Here is a 13,389-nt window from a genome sequence, read left to right as displayed (position 1 = left end):
TAGCAATGAAAGCTGTGAAACCTCTTTTGCATATACCCATTGACATCTAAACGGCCGTAACCGGCCGCGCGCGATGACCCAGAAATAACCTAAACCGGCCGTAACCGGCCGTACAAAATGCGGCAGGTACAAAAACACAGGGCACAGGGCATTGTTTTACCAATACAGAAAGTATCCTAAACATTCATAAGGCTAACCTTAAGCCTAAAAACGTTTGTTTAGGCCTAATTAGGCCTAAGGTTAGCTTTTATGAATGTTTAGGATACATTCTGTATTAGTAAAACAATGACCTGTGACCTGTGCCCTGTGACCTGTGTTTGTACCTGCCCTACAAAATGGCGTCTTGATCAGAGTTGATCTTAGGCCTCTACCCAGTCTCCCTTAGGAAATCTAAATTTTTAGTACTTATGGATATTTAGAGGGATAAATGACCAATAATAATCCGTGTTATGAGCAAATTGTGACAGCTGAAAAGAGACCCCACAAGGGCTGGCTTTTTGCCCTTTCGATCGCGCGATCAAATTACGCGAAGACAAACAGCAGATGCGTCACGTAAAGATTCAAACGATGGGGATATTCATGATTTTTTTTTCGGATTCGCTGGCTATTGGTTTCTAAGAGATCTTTTATGGTTTTCCTGAAATAGGAGGGGATACTAGAGACAACAATTTGATTTAGATGGCTTTAAAAGTGACGAAGAAGGAGATAAACTAAGAATAAAGCCAGGATCCGAGCCAGGATCCGAGCCAGGATCCGAGCTAGGATCCGAGCCAGGATCCGAGCCAGGATTCGAGCCAGGATCCGAGCTAGGATCTGAGCCAGGATTCGAGACTTAACCAAGACCTAACCTAACCTAACCTAACCAAGACCTACCCTAACCCTAACTAGACTTAACTAGACTAGAACCAACGCAAATATACCTGACCTAACCGATTCGAGACATAACCTAACCGAAAGATTCGAGAATAAATAGCGGAGAAAGCTCATCTTAGCTCGAATCCTGGCTGGAATCCTGGCTCGGATCCTAGCTCGAGTCCTGGCTCGGATCCTAGCTCGAATCCTGGCTCGAAGTTTAGGTATCCTCACGAAAAAGACGGTGAAAACCAAGCGACCGATGATAAACATGAAGCTCGCTGGAATGATCAGGTCGATAATATTCGAATTCCAGATTTCGTGGCAGCTACTGCTCTTTACTTCGTTTTAGATAATCGTAATGAATTAAATATTTTTCTTAGTTTTCATAGGAGATGATCCATGGAAATTAATGGTAAACGAAACGAGTAGGTATGCCTGTCAAAAACTCTTAAAACCCCCGAGCGCATTGCTTTTTTTCATGGAGTAAGCCGCGCAGAATTAAAGGCCTTCGTAGCAATTAACGTCATAATGGGCATTGATTTGCTCCTAAATTTAGCTTTATATTGATCAACCGATGGATTTTTTGCAAAGAACAAGTTTTTTTTCCCGAAAGTAAATTGGTAATTGAAGGAATTTTCACCTTCGGCATACCTCGGAAGATCAGTGTCTTCAACAAATAAATCAATCCGATCGTGCGTTTATATTCCATAAATGCGAGAATACCTCCAGCGATTTTCTCTGTTGGTTTCCTTGTGCTTTGTAAGTTATCTTTCAGTGAAAGTTTTCGAAAAGAGCGCTTTTGTACACAATTTGACCTTGTTTGTTCTCTCATGAAACATGATAGTGATCAATTAACTAAATTAATCTTGCGGTTTTGTGTATTTTGACAAGCAGAAAACACGTGGTGAAATTTTGTTTAATTCGGCATCAGCGTTTTTTTCTCTTTTTTTTTTTGCACTTATACCTGCAAGAAAACAAAGCGATTGGAATAAATTTCAAGCAATTTTTATCCATTGAGTGGTTAGACTTACCTGTAAATTGCACAAGGCATATTTTGAGTTATAATATATATTTTTCAAGCGCTTTGTTTAGTTAGCTATCGAAAACTTTCTTGATTGCTTAACGCGCGCTGCTTCGAAAATTCAACCTTTACATTTTCAGTTGAGTCTTAAGACGTGTTTTCAATCACTTTTTGGCAATATTTTTACATCATCTGGAAGTTCACTGTTTCTTCTTCAAGGTGAACTCGGTATCTTGTGTACATTTACTGCGCATATGGTTATTTTTAACGCTCGCTTTCCACTGCAAAACCTCGTAAATTTTCCAAGTGTCTAACACATCACACACACGGCACGCGAATTTTTCAATGGGTTAATTTTCATGAAGTTTTAATCAAGAATTTTTGCCCTAAGACATTTTTCCACCTGAGCTTGGTAAACAGGCAGTCCAGATTGTGACCTTTTTAAAAATTTGTCTCTGCTGATGCGAAAGAAAAAGGATTGTCTTGAGCACCAGTCCTTAAGTTTTTAGGTATACGCTAACGAAGCAGTGTGCAAAGTTTGGTGCTTTTGTTCACTCGTATAGATCTGGTCAAAATTTTGCACTTACCTACCCGACTAGATATCGATGCTTCTTATGACTTTCTGCTTTGTGACTCAACACCTCGCAAACTCGGTGAGCAATACTGATACCACCTTGCGCGCTCAGTTGAGCAAAATTAATCAAGATTGCTTTCCGTTCCACAACATCTACCAATTTACATATTGTCCCTTTTACACTAGCTTGTCTCCTCAGGTTTTTGCCTCTGGGTCAAAGCCCTGCAGGAGCAGTTATGAATAAAAGTAATATTATAAATCTCACAAAAATCCCAATCTGAAGAAAAAGAAGTTAAAAAGACTAGAGCCAAATTCAATATTATATTTTTTTTACCGAAAAAGGTGGGCGTGTTCCTATATACAGTAGCTTAACGCTGTCTAAAAGTACAGGGAAATTGTTATAAGTGCCCATTTTGTAAGGGGGTTACTGTTATCACAAATTTGACCATGCTGTCTCTTTGACCATTTTTACTTAATGCTTTTGACTCACTATAAGTTGTGGAGTTTGTGAGGCATAATACTGTTCATTAAATGTTGATGGAAGTGTTCAATATCTACCACTAACATATTTAATGTTGTTTTCTTTAAAGAGAGCCACTTGCCAAGACCATCTGAAGTTTCGCATGACTCTGCCTCCACACCAGAGAGCAAGCAAGAAATGATCTCTGGAAGGTCCCCCCATGTTCAAGGCAGTGTACACGAAGAATGTGCATGGTTTACTATTGAAGAGGCCAGAGTCAAATCTCCTGTATTCCAACAGATATATGAAACACAGCAATTCAATGAATTTCTAAATTCTCTTTTCATCTCAAAGGGCATTTAGAGATGAATGGAGGGTCTTTTTTAATGATTCTTTACAGTTTAGTAGTTCATGGTAATATAAAATTGATGGCCTTATTTTTTTTTATTAACACTTGACAGAAATAATTATGTTCTTGTCGTGAAATATACTCGTTTGTCACATTTAAATCTTGAGAAAGGAGGAAAGCTGGGCCATGTAAACGTTTCTTCAATTTTAAGCATTTTGATCTTTCCCAGTGCCTTCAAAGTTCACATTTTTGGGTTCATTGCTGCCCAACAGTAACAGTTCTATCCCCACTTTTACAGCGTAACACAAGCAGGTCAAGTGATTCTTCAACTAAGTAGAAAGTAAAAAAATTTGGGACCTCTCATTAATGATCATAAATTATTTTAACTATCAAATTATTATTGTTATAGACTTTTATTACACTTTAAACTACATGTAGTGTACCCAGAAACGAGTGGTTTCTCCATATGGGACACTGCTGTACTTTCACTTCAAACCTTTAATTTCAGTTGCTGTGAATTTTGACAAAGTCACATACCACAATAAATGCAGGTAGATAATAGAAGCTTTGAACAGCAGTGATGTTGTCCATAGCCAGAAAAATTGGTCTCTGCAGGTTTGATTCACATTTCATTCATTTTCTGCAATATTTTCCTAACAATGAAAAGTGACCAAACTTTAGGCTTTATTCTTAAACAGGAAAGCCTTCATGTGAGTTGAATGCTTCATACAGAAGTTGTCTTGGAATAGCTGGAATGTTTGAAGACTCCATGTTTAAGCTTTGTTATATTTTGGAAAGTCTTTCTGTGCCCTTCATTGTACAAACACGGGGGCTTAAACCTTACAAAAGTCCTTTTTTTCTACAGTTGATAACTTAACTAAAGAAAACCAACTGTGTGTAATTCACTGATGTGTCAATTGCTACTCTTAAAGTGCTACTATGATCAAAAAATCATTTTCTTTTTTTTCTTCAGAGTTTGAAAGCATGTTCGCTTAACACCTGGCTGGTAAAATTTTGAGCTTTGATTTTTATCCAAAGGCTGTTTATTTTGAGTGTAAGGTTTGGATTTCACGGCCCGCCATTACTCACGTTCCAAACTGACCGATTGGACCTCAGAGGGTTGGAAACAAAAAGTGACATCCTTTATTCACTAGCTTAAAATTTCAGTGTGTAAACACAACTTATTTTATATGCAAAACACGAGTTTAAAAGTCTGAAAGCCTGAAACTCTTGTGCTGCATATTAACTCAGCCGCATAAACATGCATTGCATTCTTAAACCAGTGAGTCTTTGATGTCATTTTCTCCTCGACCCAGCTCTCTCAAGATTTTAGTAATGGCGGACCAATAAATAACAAAATTCCAGTTAAAATAAACAGGTGTCTTTTTAAAATCACAACTTAAAACTTGGGTCACTTAGTGTTAAGTTAACATAGTTTTGAAATCCAAAGAAAAAGAATAGTAGTAGCACTTTAACAGTACAATGTTTTCCTCCAAGTGCTGTTCAGGTCATAATTATAGTCATATGGAGCTACAATTCTGCCAGTTCTGGATCTTCTTTGGTTCTAGTTGGATGATTATCAATACAAAATTGGGTAAAGGTAGCAGTGATCATTGCACTTACCTGGACAATTTAAAAACCTGTCTCTTATAGACACCTGAGAGATTTAGGTGAAGCTGCATGAATTTTTGAGCTGTCTGAAAGAGATGATGGCTTACATTTGTCCAGATAATTGCAAGGAGACTGCTATCTTTTGTCTATAAGCCCACACTTAAAATATAAAATTAATTTCTTCACAAAATTGAGGGATGACTTATTAATAGACAGAAAAAAAGTTGATAAAATGGCAATTTTCAGAGACATATCATCAAGATATCAATTTTTTAGAGATTATATCAACTTACTTGCATACGATGCAAATCCAAAAACTCAAATAGTGTTTTTTTTTCACTTCATGAGGGAATGTGCTTATGAACCAAAACATAACTGATGCTTTTGTGACAGTTGGGGGTCTTGGCTCAAAGTGTTACTAAGGCTACACAGAACAATGTGCCATAACTCTTAGGGATCTTCTTGATTTTTACCAATATTCCACAAGAAGCACTAGTGTTCAACACCATTGACCTGACTTTGAAATAAGCATCATTCTATTGTTTTTTACTTCATAGGCTCTTAAAACATTTACTGCTTTAATACAGTAGGATTAACATAATTATATACTATTCTGTAAATTGCATACTCCGTTCACTCAAAAACAAATTAAAAAGTCACTGGCTGTGAAATATCAAGCCACGTGGTGCTTGGGTGGGGAGAATCTGAAATTTTAAAGACAGGTGAACCCCCTTTCCCATCAAAAATCTTCAAAATCAGGAAGTCTTTCTTTTATTCTTCCACAATAAACTCCGTTGAAGGAGACACAAGTACACTGCTTGTAAATTGGTTACTCGCTGTAGATCAGACCTCTTTCATAATGGCAGCCAAATAAAATATTTTGTTTTAATGCTTATAAGCCTTTCTAGCCTCACTATGATGAGCATATTCTAAAAGAATTTGTTTTAAATTGAGGGCAGCAGGTCTAACATTAAGACAAAAGAATGTAAAAGTGGTTGCCATTTATGAAAGTGGTCTACAAGATGATAAAACTAAACAAAACAAGGCTAATTATTTTATAAATAAAATTCATCAACTCACTCCAGGTTTGAATTGAATAACAGTTACAATAAATGTACAAGTTGAAACCGTTTCTAAATAACTGTTTCTAAACAGTCACGTCACAGGTTAGAGACGCCTTTCAAGAGATAATACACAACAAGTCATAGTTCTAACTGGAGAGGAAAAATTAACGACAACTGTCCTTAAAATGGATCCAGTCCATTACAGAGACTCTGATAGGCAGGTTCCATGATTGCACTGTCTCACTGCGGATATTTGTTACTCTTCTGCCAACAGATAATGCTTTACATTTTGTGGGTTTCTTTACATAACTGCAATACAAGCTGTTTCCTTGCAGGAGTGAATTGGATATCTATTGTTTTGATGGAAAGAACCCTTGGCCCAACTCCAAAAAAACGTATTTGTGTTATGTGTTGGTGAAAGTAGACAATCCATTGTTTCTTTAGTTAAATTTTTAAATTAAACCCTGTGGGATTTAAATAGAATTTATTAGCTACAAAACATGATTGCATGAAAAACAAAACCTGAAGGACTCTAGTGCTTGTAGTGAAACAGTGTCATTATGAAGATTTTTATTAATCCTTTATCGTTGCCACTGGGTTCTCCATATGAGGTTTAAACCAGTTTTGGAGAAAAAGGGTAATGGCACCTCAAAAGATATGAAAGTTGCCAGGAGTCTGATTTACTTTTTTATATGGAAAGTATTGTGAAGCCAAATTGAAAACTTTTGATAACCTAGGTACTTGTTAATTTCCCAAAAATAGAAAAGAAAAAACGGACCAGCCTTTAATTTAAACAGTTTTTCAAGTAAAAAGTGTGTTCATAATAATATATACACCTCACTCAATGAGTTTAAGGGTTGTATTGAAAGTTGCAGCCAGCATTTTCTGATTTTATTTACATTTGGCAGAAATTGGAAGGGACAAAAACAAGGAGCTGTAACGTTCAAACCGAAAAAAAAGGTTAGCTGGCTCTTTTATTACTAGATATTTAAATCAAGCAACGAAACCAAGGTTTGAAACTAAGCACATCATTCTGTAGAAGAAGGCCTTGCTAAAGTGGCTGGCATAGGCAAGCTATACAGTAACCAAAACTCTTTGTATCTAAAAGATATACATTTGTGTATTACGAGTATGTCATGTTAATTATAATTATTTGATTCAAACAGACAAACTGATTTTTTACATTATAAGTCGCTCCTGTTAATAGCTTGAAAGATTAACTGACAACCGGTACTGCATTTGCCTTCTATCCGTGCTTTTGTCAAGATTAACCATGAACTGAACTTGATAAACAAAACTAGGCTACTTCATACATTTAAAAAACACCTGTTCATGGGGACAAAGAAAGACTACATGACAAAAATGCAAATCACAGTATAAAATTTTAAATCGTTTCTTCTTAAAGAAGAGTCTTCCTTTGGTTTTACATGTATGTCTGGCCATCTGCAATACTGGAATTTAACCCCTCAAGCTTCAGGATACATATGAGTCTGCTACTAAATAAAATTATACCCAACTCTATTTTTCCCAAACAAAATACACTGCAAACCTGCACAAGCGACCCCCATACACTCCATAATATTTTTTTACACTGCCACAAAGGTGATTATTTCCTCTACAATGGTAGATACAAACGTTCATGTACATAATTATACCAACAATCCTCCCATCCTGACTAGATGAAAACATTATACTGATATTCTATCACAGACCAAGAAAGGCCTACAACTTCGAACGCACTTATTAATCTTTGATTACTCCTAGTTTTATACCATGTATAAAACAAAGTGCACCCTAAGTACTAGCTGAAGCCCTTAAACCATGCTTGAATAACAACGTATTATTTTCTTATACATGTACCAAGAACTCCTGGCTTTGAAACCAAAGAACATGTAATCCAGATTACTGCAGCTCTTAAAACAGGACCATACTTTTTATCAGCCCGCTCTTTTTTTTAATTCTTGACCAACACTGCCGGCAATAAATACAAGTAAGACTTAGATATATTTCTTACCATAAATAATCTTGATGCAATATAATATTATATGGCCTTGACCATGGCCAACAATGGAATAACTCTTAGAGATCAATAATACATGTATGACTGAATAGATAAAATTTAAATTATTAATTTAGTTTAAGATAAAGGTTTTAATTACGCTGCATCTGGGAAAAAATAAAATTCAATGCTAGTAGTGTTTAAGACAGAAAATCAGATTTTTTTTCAAAATCAAGAATCAAACAAGTTATCATAAAACTTCTTATGTTGTTGCTAGTCACAAAAACTAGTTGCAACTGTGATCTCATCAGAAATGTAGACAACATTACTCTTCAGTTGGCTATTTACCAATTGAAGTGTAGAATACTTTGGGCAAATATGTGTATTGCAGCAAAGCCTCAATGTTTGGGTCTGAACAGAAAAACAAAGACCAAAGAAGCAGATCGCAGACCAAATACCTGGAAAACAATGCCCCCCCTCCCCCACAAAAAAATGCATAAGAGTGCAACAAATCATTTTGTGTGAAAATGATAAGCTTCATTTTCCACACACCTAGGACAGTTTGTAGAAAACACACAACCCCAGAAGAATTTTAAAGTTATCAAAATGTGACTTGCAAAACAGATCACTCCCTGTTGTTCACAGTGAATTATAAGTTACATACGAGACTAGAGTAATAACTCATGCTCACTATAAACAACAGGACGGAGAGTTATCATATTTCTTTCTCCTCCTGATATTTGGCCTTCAATCTTTATGTTCCACACACCCTGATCATCATTATTTTGTCTCCTCTGCACCCAGTCATGCACCCAGTCAATCAGGGAGAAAGGCATATGTACAAATGTAATTACAAGCCATTGATGCCATTCATGACTTGCCCTTTCAGAGGCCTCTCTCCCTGAGTCAGCTGAGACTTAGACTAGAGCAATGAGTGGTTCATCGACTATACATGAAAGCTGCCAAGGTTCCAAGTCCAAGAGTAGTCAGAAAAACTCCTCTCCACCATGCACCATCCTCTCCTCTGTTGGTGAACTGTTTTTCTAGGCCATCCTAAAAAAAATTGACAATGTTTGTGCACAACTAGCATAATTTTCCAACCAGCCCAGCCAGTTTAAGGAAGAGGTAACCTCAATTTCTACCTGAAGACCAGAGCTGCCAGGCCTTGCCCAGCCACCAACACCCTCCTCTTTGTGCAATTACCATATTCTGTAATAATTAACCAACCACCCCTCCCTTGGTGAAAGCTGGAAACACTGTTCAAGGTTTAATCATCACAATGAAAAAATAAAAATATATATTTTTCTGAAAAGGTTATGCTACAAGATTACAAAAATAAACTGTATGACTTTCATTTTCCACAGTACTTTTTTTTTCTGGAGTGTTGTTTTTTTTTCCAAGCTTTTTGCAAGTCTTGGCATCCACATCTTTTTCAGTGGGACAACCACATTGGTGAAACCACTGCTGAGGCTAAATCTACGTACATTGTATTCCTTAAAAGAAACCTGAAAATCATCTCAACCTCGCCACCCCAAAAAGTCATACATAGAAATCATGCAACCTTAACTTTCTAATACTGTGCAGGGCTGTCAACTCTCCCAGATAATCCGGGAGACTCCAGATTTTGGAACGTATCTTCCAGTCTCAAGATTACGGTCTGAAATCTCCTGATTAATCACCAAATTTTGTCATTTCTAGTGAGAATTAACTTTCACAACAATAAGATTTCAAATACTTTGTGTGGTTTGAGTTATTTTAACATTGATAACAACAAAATTTGAATGTTTCATAAACTCCAGCTAACCGTTTGTTGCTAATGACAGATTGTAATTTAAGCAATAATGTGATTGGTCCAAAATAACAGTCTCTGTTATGAGCCTAGAAAGGCCTATCAGGCCAGCCCTTATCTCTGGGTTTCCAAAATAAACCAATCAAATTAAATGTTGCAATGCCAATGACACCTTTTTCAAGTGGTTGTGGGTTGTGTGAGGTCTTGTGTCAAATCATGGAGATTGAAGATCAAAAGATGAGATTGCTTCCAACTTGTAAAGACAAATGCAGCCGAAAAAGTTGTAAAGAATTCCGATTTAAACATCATACGTCGAACGGAGTCAAGGAGTATTTTTTGCGTAAAAGACATAATGTGATATCACCATCAATGACCTCACAAGCGTTATTACGTCATCTATCATGGCATCCCTATCAATTCCCAATATTTGAAGACTTTGGGGGTTGACAGCCCTGACTGTGGCACCATCTGAGACTCAAGACGAAGCATTAAAAGTAGCTACTGCACAAGATCTAAATGGTCTGATGGTGAGTCCCACAGTGGACACTAAAGCATGGTTTTCACTTGTGATGCAAGCCCAAACGCAAGCACAAGAGATTCGTGGTAAGTGAGAAATTATGAACCATAACACAAGCAAAGATTCACTAGTTCCATGTTCTCTCTTACAATGTGGCGCTGTGAGTAGAATCTGGAAAGGGTCTTTTTCATTGGATGAGCATCACAGCTTGCATAGTGCTTGTGTAAAGTCCCGTTTTTACACAGTCCAAGCAAACGCAAGAATAAGCACAAGGAAAAGGAAAATTTTGATCCTAAAACTTGAGCTTATGCTTGCATCAGCTCCCTTTTCATGGTGAAATAAGTGCTCTTGTGCTTGTGTTTGTGCTTGCGTCGCTAGTGAAAACCAGGCTTATAGAATCATTCCATAACATGCGCCTTAGAGCAAGGCAGAGCTGAAGAATGCCTTACACTCTCAACAAAATCAACCAGGGGCCCATTCCCATTGATGCAAGCACATATCTGTCTTTCTGTTACAGAACCAATGTGTGTCTTGGTCCTTTTTCACTGACGCTACTATCCCACATGTAGTTACCTTGAAGACGTCTGTTTCCTCAGTTTACCACAATTTTTCAATGGTTTTCAACATTATTTTGCTGACCCATACAATAGGCCATTTTTTTAGATACTAATGTTCAGGTTGTTAGTGCTAGCGAGGCAGAGGGGACAAAAACAATAGAAACAAGTTGCAATGAATGTGAAAGATATTCACATATGAGGCCACTTTCCCTTGTCTTTGTCCTCTAAACCTCTCTTTCAAGCTGAATTTTAATATATCGAAAGTGGCCTACTAGTCTTCAGTATCAATATTAGTAACTAAATAAACATCTATCTTGAAAAGAAGGTAAGAAAACTCATAAAACAACTTTTTACTCAACACAGAAACTTGCCCAGCATTATTGTTTTCAAATAAAGGTTTCTTGGTCATTTCGTGATATATTGTGGAGTTAAGTTTTTTTAATCGAAGGGCGCGAACGCAAAAATATTCCAAATATGTTCTAGCAAAGAAAAAGCTAAATATTAAAGTCAAACAATCATAGAAACAGTTTGTATGAACAGAAAGGGAACTGATCAGTCCTTCCTGCTCACCCGGCATTCGACCCGTGGCAATCGCTTTCATTATTGATAACACTAGTTTGTGGCGCCTGAAAAAAAACGACAGAAAACTCGAAGGTTTCATTCTTTACGAGTAAACTTTTGTAACGTCAATGACAATGACACATCATCAAGGTTTTAAATGTCCTATTAACCGGTTCATATTTTTCTAATTTTCAAACAGTGAATACAGAGAAAAAGTAAAAACTTGAACGTGTAACGTACCCATCCTCCGTGATTCTCAATCCAGTCACTCAAGCCACCGACGTATCTTCCTACCCATTCAGTGACCGACGACACAAGGTCTTTCATGTTGTGTTGATCGCAATATACAGCCAGTTTACCCCCAAACGCAAACAGCGCAACTATTCTTCCCCAGTTAATTCCATCCACGAACACTTCGCTAGCAATTTCGACGAACGTTGTGTAAGCAGTGGTCCGAGTTATGTTGAGTTTGTGGCACAAATGGCTCAACAGTGAAGGGTATTGCTCTTCTATTTGATCGGCAAGTTTGCGCAACGTTGTAGCAGTAGTTGACATGAGGATAGGTCCATTCCCGAGTCTGTACGATATAAAATCTTTGGCAAGGGCCTTCGCCTCTTGAACTATCGGCGAATCTTCAGTTCTTGGCAGTTTTATTCGACTCTCCATTGGGCTTCAAATTTTTACGCATTAAAATTTATACGGTGGAGAATACACACGTTCCTCTTTCTGTTGTCGCACAAAGCCCTATTTATTCTTCCTCGCCGTCTCTTTCCGAAGTTCTCCTTCGCTCCATCGACCTGCAAAATAATTTGTAGTATGAAAATGAAGCAGGGCGTCCATGGGCTAAAAAGCGCAAGGAATTAGAATTTTGCGTTTTCCAAAGTAAACAAAGCGAAACTACCTTCCGCCATTCCTGCAACCGAAAAAGCTAGATAGGAACTTGTGATAACCGCAATATTTATGAGCTTCAAAGAGGAATTTTTAACACATGACCAGCCATCATTGGTGCAGGTGGGCCAATGCTGTGAACCTAAAGTTCCCATATCTGGGCAATATCGGTAAGAAAACATTGGAATTCCCGCGAAAGTGACGTTACCCAGACACGTGTTCTCCAATACTCTTTCACATGTCTAATCAGATCCCCATTTCCTGCAATGTGATTGGTTACTATTCACAATGGAATACGCTGCCTCCATTTGCTGCGTCAGGTTTATATTTAACTGCATATTTCTCGGCGAAAACGCTGAAAATTTTAGAACAGTGGCACGTTGTTTGTTTCTATTTGTGTCTGATTGTTGTGGAGAACGGAAAGAACTCGAAGGTCAGATTTTCGATTCGTCACATTATTTCACTTCCAATTCAACTTCACCTGGACAATTTCTCCACGAAAACTATTCAACACGACTACTGTTTGTTACATAGCTGTTTTATTGAGAAAAGGGGTTTTCGCCGCTAACCGGTTGAGAGGATAGCGAACAAGAACAATTTACTCCTCGAAGACAAAAACATCACTCGACTAAGATAACATTTGGCAGCTGAAAAAGGATTTTATAAAGTGGATCGACTGCTGATCAACTCGAAAAACTACGAAATAACCTTCACCTCTTCTGATACTCTTCGAGGAGAGCTTACCAATATCATTATAAACCGCCGGCTGGAACTCACAAAAAATAACCACTGCTCTTTGAAAAATCAATCATGGAGTCGCAGTTAAGCAGAATCAAAGTACTGGGGGATGAAAGAGGGACTGAAAACTTGAGGAGAGGCCAAAATGAGCTTGTAGCTCGATCACCGGACCATATGGAAAACGGCCAACCAGTTGTGACGCAGTTGAATTTAGAAGATATCTTGTTGAACAATAACAATGTTAGTCCGCGTCAAGTCGGTCAAATCCTACGAGCTTTAGGGGATGAGCTTGACAATGCCTTCAAATTTCCACCGAGAATCAGCAAGAGTGGATGAACGTGCAGGAATAAGAAAGTGGTAAAAGGAGAGATGAACATCTCGTAGATCTGACCTTGCCTTGTTGCGG

The 13,389-nt window shown here is 37.6% G+C and overlaps 1 protein-coding gene across 1 annotated transcript; it reads right to left on the bottom strand.

Annotated features, from left to right (window-relative positions):
* Positions 1–5,149: 5,149 nt before the first annotated feature.
* On the bottom strand, positions 5,150–12,352 carry LOC137992664 (bcl-2-like protein 1). Its single transcript, XM_068838139.1, has 3 exons — positions 12,259–12,352; positions 11,598–12,154; positions 5,150–8,986 (listed from the first exon to the last, which is right to left on the bottom strand). The coding sequence occupies exons 2-3, from the start codon at positions 12,021–12,023 to the stop codon at positions 8,873–8,875; spliced, it is 540 nt and encodes a 179-aa protein (XP_068694240.1). The 5' UTR covers positions 12,024–12,154; positions 12,259–12,352; the 3' UTR covers positions 5,150–8,872.
* Positions 12,353–13,389: the final 1,037 nt, after the last annotated feature.

Source organism: Montipora foliosa, chromosome 2 (assembly GCF_036669935.1).
Source record: "Montipora foliosa isolate CH-2021 chromosome 2, ASM3666993v2, whole genome shotgun sequence".
Lineage (NCBI taxonomy): Eukaryota > Metazoa > Cnidaria > Anthozoa > Scleractinia > Acroporidae > Montipora > Montipora foliosa.
The sequence above is the reverse complement of the archived record's forward strand: the minus strand, read 5'-3'. Positions and strand labels throughout refer to the sequence as shown.

Bases quoted from the DNA above. Each gene is read 5' to 3' on its own strand.
- LOC137992664 (XM_068838139.1), bottom strand. From the start codon at position 12,023: ATGGAGAGTCGAATAAAACTGCCAAGAACTGAAGATTCGCCGATAGTT. The intron at 8,987-11,597 runs GTACGTTACACG...AATTTTTTTTAG, and splicing joins TTGAGAATCACGGAGGATGG to GATGGCCTAGAAAAACAGTT.